The sequence below is a fragment of the Pseudophryne corroboree genome, chromosome 2, assembly GCF_028390025.1.
Source record: "Pseudophryne corroboree isolate aPseCor3 chromosome 2, aPseCor3.hap2, whole genome shotgun sequence".
In the NCBI taxonomy this organism is placed as follows: Eukaryota; Metazoa; Chordata; class Amphibia; order Anura; family Myobatrachidae; genus Pseudophryne; species Pseudophryne corroboree.
Genome location: NC_086445.1, coordinates 448,832,663 through 448,840,957, shown reverse-complemented (window position 1 = coordinate 448,840,957; position 8,295 = coordinate 448,832,663). Strand labels below are relative to the sequence as shown.

At 47.8% G+C, this 8,295-nt stretch overlaps 1 protein-coding gene across 2 annotated transcripts in view; it reads left to right on the top strand.

The window, feature by feature from the left end:
- Positions 1-289: 289 nt before the first annotated feature.
- The window catches only part of ANKFY1 (ankyrin repeat and FYVE domain containing 1), a 249,891-nt gene continuing 241,885 nt past the window's right edge, over positions 290-8,295 (top strand). The window contains exon 1 of one of the 2 annotated variants that reach the window (XM_063953705.1): positions 290-423. In XM_063953705.1, coding sequence (XP_063809775.1) covers positions 414-423 — 10 coding nt within the window. In that variant the 5' untranslated portion in view covers positions 290-413. The other variant, XM_063953704.1, reaches the window with a different exon arrangement.

Genomic DNA, 8,295 nt, shown 5'->3' with positions numbered 1-8,295 from the left:
GTTAGGAGCTGGTTGGTTTCTAATTTACCTCTCTCCACTTTATCTCTCCCCGGTGATAAAGCTCCCACTGGTTGGTTTGATTTTTTATGAAGAGGTTATTTTTATGTACATGCACGTGATAAGGGCCATAACAAACAGAGGGGTCTATTTTCTAAGCCTTTTGAGTCACTGTGCAATATCCAGTGTACAGTGCAGGGAGCAGCATTCCTCCAGTAGTAACAATCCGGTAGCTGTGCTCGCGACGCCGGTGTTGCTGCTTTTCAGTTCCACCTCTAGAGGGCGCTCGAGCGTGGCAAAGCCAAGGACGGAGGCAGCGAAAGAGTCAATGGCTTTCATTTCTGTCACTGACACATCTACCGGGATCTGCCCGACCCCGCCCGCCCTTCTCGCGATAACACCCGGGCGGACCCATCATGGCGGAAGGTAAAGAAATGGGCCTTGAGGGGCTAATGCAGCGGCTTGTAGAAAGGAGAGGGTGGCGGCTCAGGCTGGGTGTGACAGGGGTGCAGGGGGCACAGGGTCTGAGCATGTATAGGGAGTGTGTGTGCGCGCATTACTGCATGCGGGACCTTGTGCTGTGTGAGGGAATGTGCTCTTGGGGTTATGCATCCTTCAGTGTGTGTGTATTCTGTATGTGCTCTCAGTATGATGCACACTGTAATGTGCTTAGTATGAAGCCAGACCCTCTAACATGACCCGCCCCACTAGGTACAAAATGCTCTCTTTCTGGAATTCCCTCTTAATTTATGATTTCCATCACCTGTGTTGAACTAGTTACATGATAAGAAAGCTGTTTCTTCACAGGTGATGGCAATAATAAATTAAGAGGGAAGTCCAGAAACAGAGTATTTTGTACCTAGTGGGGCGGGTCATGTTGGAGGGTATGTGAAGCCCCCTTTAATGTATGAGGTAATGTGCCTTGTATGATTCTCCCTGTAATGGGCACAGTATTATGCAGCCTGTAATGTGCAGTATGTGGTAATGTACCTTGTATGATGCACCCTGTGATGGGCACAGTATGATGCACTCTGTATGTGGTAACGTGCTTAGTATAATGACCCCATTTAATGTATGTGGTAATGTGCTCAGTATGATGCCCCCTATAATGAATGTGTGTGAGAATTTTTTCTTAGTATGATGCACCTTTGTAAAGAGCATTTGCTTTTAAATGAATTGTCTAGTTGTGCCTGATCTGGAAAGTGACTTGTGCAGCCCAGGTGGTTAAAAAACAGAAACTGTTGCTGCAGCTGTTCTATAGGGGTCTATTCATGAAGCAGTGAAGACTGTGGAGAAGTGAGCCAGTGGAGATGAACCAATCTGCATTGAAGTAACATTTATAATTTGCATACTATAAAATCATAGAGAGCAGCTGATTTGTTGCCATGGGCAACTTCTTCACTGACTCACTTCTCCACACTTTTCACTGCTTCATGAATAGACACCGTACTATTTATCATTGTTTATTAACAATGTTGTCTGCATCTGTCAGATGCTGAATTATTGGACCCTGAGAGTAATAGGCCCTACACACTGGCCGATTTTCTGAAAGATATGAACGATCTCGTTCATAAATGAACGAGAACTCGTTCATATCTTTCAGTGTGGAGACTCCAGCGATGAACGATGCGCGTCCCCGCGCTCGTTCATCGCTGGTCTCCCGTCGGCTGTGCATGCAGGCCAATATGGACGATCTCGTCCATATTTGCCTGCACTTCAATGCAGCTGCGTGACGGGGGGAGTGAAGAAACTTCACTCTCCCTGTCACTGCCCCCCCGCCGCCGGATCGGACGTCGGGCACCTCGGCGGCGCATCGGGAAATGTGTAGGGCCCTTAATATAGGAGGCCCAACATGTTTATCCCTGTTCTTGGGTACTGCCAGCAAAGCTCTTTGCAGAACTCCAGATGATAGAACGGGTTCACTGTGGTATGCCGGCGGTCGGGCTCCCGGCGACCAGCATACCGGCTCCGGGAGCCCAACCGCCGGCTTACCGACAGTTTGGCGAGCGCAAATGAGCCCCTTGCGGGCTCGCTGCGCTTGCCACGTTACGGGCACGGTGGTGCGCTATGCGTGCCACGCTATCTTATGACCCCCACGAGGGAGAATAAGTGTCGGTATGCCGGCTGTCGGGATCCCGGCGCCGGTATACTGTGCGCCGGGATCCTGTCAGTCGGCATACTGAAGACCACCCGATAAAACAAGTCATACAGTATGGCTGCATTTCAGAACATGTTGCTTAGTTATTATGCATTTGTCCTTTTGCTAGGACATCTGCAACCTTGGCTTTCTTATGGGCTGAAGACTATTTTCAGAATGCTTTCACTACACTCTATGGCTGAATGCTTTCTCTTCTACACATTGACGGTTAGCAAATGACTGTCTTGGTAATCAGGCCTGTAGGGTCATAAGGTCTCTCTGTCACAGCTGCCTGCACAGACCTTTGCCACATTAGTTTCATACTAATAAGCTGAGAAATAATGAAAGTATTGTGTATGTTGTTAAAGATGACTAGTTATTTCTCTACTATTCATAATTACTTTAATCTTACTGACCCTTATTTACCTATTAGATCAAAATTATGCTTTTATAATGCATATTTTGTCAATTTAAGCATGGTTGTGTAATGTTGGCCATACACTAGTACCATGTTATGTAAGATTTAGACGCGTTGTATGATTCTTTGTGTATATCGTACGCCTTGTTGGTATGATTACAATGCGATGCGCGGACCCATATGTCGCATCCTCAGATCATATGTGCAGCCCATATTATTCGTCGTAATCATATGCACATCGTACCTTGTTTTATGCACACACAATGCATCGTATATGATCAGCATCATTATTGAGTGGCATTTCCTTCCAGGTGATCATGTGCTTTTGTTAGCCACACAATCGATTGATAGTGTATGCTCCATCGTATGCACCTAAAACTCCAAATTGTGTGCTAGGGGCTCCCGGGGAGATTGAAGGGAAATCTTATCAGTAATCGGATCGGATCTGTTGTTGCTCCCATCTGTAGTGTCAGAGACAAGATAACAAGACAAGAATGCCATCCTAAAAGATCAATAATTGCTCTGATCATTGTAGTAGTAATGTTTGTGCACAATGCTGAATATTAGGGAGCTGATGCAGAGAAGGATGGGTCTTTCTTCTTTGAGCACTGCACCAAGTATACACAAGTATGGGCATTTTCATGTCCTGTGCATCTCAGCTGCGTCTCCACTTGCGGGTTAATAGACTTAACAGATTGTCACAAGTCAACTCCGTTTATCGAGCATGTGTAGATGGAATTGTGGGCTGTGGGGAGTTTTCAGATGCATAGATGTGTACAACTTGGATAACAGGCATATAGTCACATGTAATTCCATGCACGAATGCAGGTGTAACTGCTGCCAGGTTGAGTTAAGCTTTGCATTGCCCTCTAGGGCTGAAGGCGCCAAATAGTATGATGCTCTACTGATAATTCCCAGCAAGTGCACTGGTTATGGGGGCATGTTCAGGGGGTATTTAGGGCAAAGGTTGGCTTTGAGTGCTTATTGTGGAGGCCCTATCTAATGTGTGCAGTCATATATATTTATTTTTCTCGACCAAGCATTTGTTTTATTTTTATTTATTTTTTAAATTAGATAAGGTTTTATTGATGTTTTTTTGAGATTGGTAAATCCCTGAATACGATTTGCTATAAAACACGGATTATGGGGAATATATATTTTTTTCCCTATGTAATTCATATTACTTGCCTATCCTGGGGTTTCATGGAACAACATATGCTTATTAGATTTGGCTGTTGGTGTGAAATCCTAGAATCTATATTTGCTCTTTATTTCCACCCATCTGCAACAGGTGCCTCCTATCACCCTACATATTCACGCTGACTCTGGAACCCCTGGTGGAGAATGTCAGATTATCCCTTGGGGTGGCTAGGCCTGTGTTTAATGACACAAATTATTACTTTTTGATGATGTAAACCCCTTGGGTATCACCATCCCAACTCTTTAACAGCCTAGCAGTCTATCCTAGTCGCCTGCAGAAAAGCTTCTTATTATAACACAGTGAAGGCAGAAACCTCAGAAATTAGTGTGTCAAAGGATATTTTTCGGAAATTGAAAGTGGAGCATTAGCAAGATGGACAACTCTGTATATTTTGATGATGTATTAGATGTGAGACACCGTAGAGATTGTCAGGGTTTGGAGAGGAGGGTTCAAGAATGCATCTCTTCTGTGGTCATGTGGCTTTATTTTGTGAAAAGTTGTTTATAGATGTTCATGACATTTAAGAGACCGGTTAATAATTATTACACTTGATAAGACGAAAGTCAGCACTGTTCTCCTCCTAGATGCTTGGCCTCCAATACCACCTCTGTGCTGATAGTACCTTCTTTACATCTCCATCCATGATCTCTAACCCTCTGTCCTTTCCTGCATATCCAACTGCCTGTTGACCCATGGTACCTAAAATAGCATCTCTAAAACTGAACTCATTGTCTTTCCCCTTCTGAAGTCCTCCTTTTCTCCACCCATGTCCCTCTTTATTAGCAATAGCAGCACCTCCCACTTCTGTCTCCTGAGTCCGCTGTCTGGGTGTCATCCTTTACTTCGCCATCTCTCTCCCTCCACATTTAGTTTTTCACTCTGTCCTGCTGCTTTTACTTCCATAACATTTATATGATTTGATTCTTTCTTATTCTGAATGCCACCTAAACTATTGTTCAAGCTTTTAAAGTCTAACCCAATGATAATTTATCCACCCGTCTGACCTACTCCTCTCATCTCCCTCCTCTCCAATTCATCCTCTCCGCCGCTGCACTCCTCTGTCAGTCTCTTCACTGGCTGCCTATACTGTAATGAACTGTACCAAATCAAATTAACACTTCTCTCACTCATCCACTCTCTCCCTACTCCATCTCCACTCCACCATCATTTTGTGTCTACTTGAGTAGTGGGTCCTACAAAACTCTTATAAGCTACATCTAGCATCTTCAACACGTATTTCTAAAGACAAAGTGAAATGTATGTTTTACAAATGAAAACTCGGGGAACATCTTTCCATTAATGTATATGTTGCTTGTGCGACCATATGAAATCTAAATGTGTGAATGGACCAGAGACGTGCAGTCAGGGGAGGCAGAGCCTCCCCTGTCAAATTCCGATCTGATTAGAATAATACAAAGAAGATATTTATAACAGAGATTCTGTGTTATAAATGACTTTTTTTGTATTAATCTACTCATTTTTGCCGTAAAACCTGGCAATACCTGGATGGGAGGCGGCGAGAGCGCTGCCTCCTACTGGTAACTATAAACTTTATGAAGCAGGAGGCGGGGCCACAGCTACGGGCAGGAAAAGGCCATTGAAAAAAACAAGGGGATGAGGCACCTCTAACTTTGCCTCAATGACAGGGCTGACACTCTGCCTCAATGACACTGCTGTCTGACCCTCCCTGATTGGATGCCTGAAAAAGGAGGCTTGGTTACACTGGATCATCACTGTCTGGTTTCCTGCCCGAACAGCCCCTGTACTAGTGTTCACTCTAGGAGTGAAAAGGGGCAGGGCGCCGGACTCCGGGGGCGCGCGGCCACGCAAATTAGGGGGCGTGGCCACGCCTAGGTCATTTTAGGGGGCGGTGCGGCCCACAGATGCTACTATAGAGAGCGTCTGTGGCCGGCGACGGCACTGTTGGGGGCGTGCCCAGCACCTCCGTCGGTGCTGGGCTTCCCCCAGCCCTCTCCCAATGCGTGAATGGATGCCGCACGCATGCGCACGGCATCTATACACGCCGGGAGGGCAGGAAGCGGGCGGCTGTTCTAGCAGGGCGCCGCAAAAGGGGCAGGGCGGGTTTTGCCTGCTAAAAAACGGGCAGGGCGCGGCGCCCTGCTAAAACAGCCTAGAGTGAACACTACTGTACATCTGCCCATTACATAGCTCCATCGGTGGGGCACGGCTGATGGCTCCTCTGTGACCATGATGCTGCCTGTAGTGCTAGATCCGTCCAGCTGCACCTTCCTGCAGTGTATTCCAGAGCTTTGTGAGGGACCAGATGCCTTGACAGGACCCCCCCCCCCCAGTGCTGCAGGTTCATGGAACAGGTAAGACCTGGCTGCTGCAGCTTCTCCCCCCTTATCAGGGCCGTATTCCTGCTGCTGAGCAGTGCCGCGATTCGTGGGTGTTTGGGGAGTGGGGCCTAATGCCAAGAAGTGCCTGCCCACAAGACATACCTGTGATCAGTGTTGTGTAATCAGGTAGTGTTACTGTCTCTCCTGCTCAGTCCCTCTCCCTAACCCCTCTCTCTCTATAACACTCCCTTCTGTTGCTCCAGGCTGCGCTGCAAGGGGTTGCAGACGCATCATGAGGTGGCACTACACATGCTGGGCGCAGATATGACTGTATATGCAGCAATCTGCGTCCATCTCTGAATGAGTTCCACTGCCTCTTTCTATCTCTCTCTTCTGATACTCTCCTCCTTTCTTTCGCTGACACACTCTCTCTATATTGCGCCCCTCTTTCTTTCCAAGACACTCACTCTCTATTGCTCCCCTCTCTCTCTCTCTCTCCCTTCCTGACACTCTCACTACTGCTCACTCCCCTCTCTCTGACACATTTTCTATCTTTTGCTCTATCCCTGACCTACCCATGTCTCTTTCCATTTCTTTCTAGTCTCTCTCTCTCTCACACACACACACACACACACACACACACACACACACACACACACACCCCCCCCCCCCCTTTCTTCTCTCTTTCACCATGATACCTCGTTCTCTCCCTGACACCCTCTGTCTCTCTCCTCACTTCCTGCTCCCCTAAAAGGACTTGTAGTGACAGCGACAGGGGGTAGGGATGTGTGGGTGGGGGACTGCAGAGTTATCCAGGTAGTGGGAACCAAGATTTCTGTTGCCAGCCCTGCCCCCCGTCCTCTCTATGCCCCTATTCCTCGCGATGTGTGACTACATGTCTCTGACTTTATTACCCCACAGACTGCTCTGTCATTGTAATGTTTTGACACCCAGTCGCCTCTCTCAGCCCCTATTCCTCTCCCTGTGTGACCGCACTCTCATTGTCCTGTCTCTAACACTATCCCCCAGCCTTCCCCTATCTCTGGTCAGTGCCTCCCCAGCCACTGACCTTACCACACGTCACTGGAATGGACCCTTAAGCTGCATAGGAAAGCATCCAACCCATCATTCTGTGTGTCCTCGCTGCACACAAACCTTACACCTCGGGTTGGTTAGAAGGATACAGAAGGAATTATCAGAACACTGATGGCTGTCTGAGAATTGGGGACCATGGCCAGGATGTAATGAAGTCTGAGTTTGGCGGCTGTGCAGGATGCCTTGTACATGATTGCCCCTTTAAAAAAAATGTTAGCGTTCGGCTGCCATCCCGCACGGCCGCCGAACTTGGACTTCATTACATCCACAGGGCAGTACGGATGGTGTAATGGTTAGCATTACTGCCTCACAGCACTGAGGTTGTGGGTTCGATTCCCACAATGGCTCTACCTGTGCGGAGTTTGTATATCCTCCCCGTACTTGCGTAGGTTTCCTCCGGGTACTCCGGTTTCCTCCCACAATCCAAAAATATACTGGTAGGTTAATTGGATTCCAACAAAAAATTAACCCTAGTATGAATGTGTGCGCGTGTACATATGGTAGGTAATATACAGTAGCTTGTAAGCTCCACTGGGGCAGGAACCGATGTGAATGACCAAATATTCTTTGTACAGCGCTGCGGAATATGTGTGCGCTATATAAATAACTGGTAATAAATAAATAATCCCGCCCCAAATCTGCATTGTATAAAGTTGCTGCCACCGTGACCAATCTGCTTTCTGACATTTTTTAACTGAAGGCATTAACTTGAGCATAAAATCGATGTATATGTGAATTCCGAGGTAGTGTTCCAGTTTGTGGTGGGTATGTGTGTGTGTGTGTGTGTGTGTGTAGGCCCGGCGACAGGGGGGGTCAAAGGGGACAACCCTCCCGGGCCCCGAGCTTCAGGGGGGCCCCATCCAGGCCCGGCGCTACCTGCTCAGCGAAGGGATGCAGTGCAGGGAGGCGCTGGACGGAGAGGCGCTCCCCCTGCTCTGCATTCCTTCCCTGCTGCGCCGTCCTGTCCCCACTGCTGCTGCTGGCAGCGGCGCTTGTAGCATTAAAATCCTCCTCCCTCCCCTCACCTGTGTGACAGGACAGCGCTGTGTATGGGACAAAGGGGGCGGAGCTACATGGGATGGAAGGGGCGGGGCTAAACGGGACCGAAGGGGGCGGAGCTACACAGACCAGGCTGCTATATAGTGTA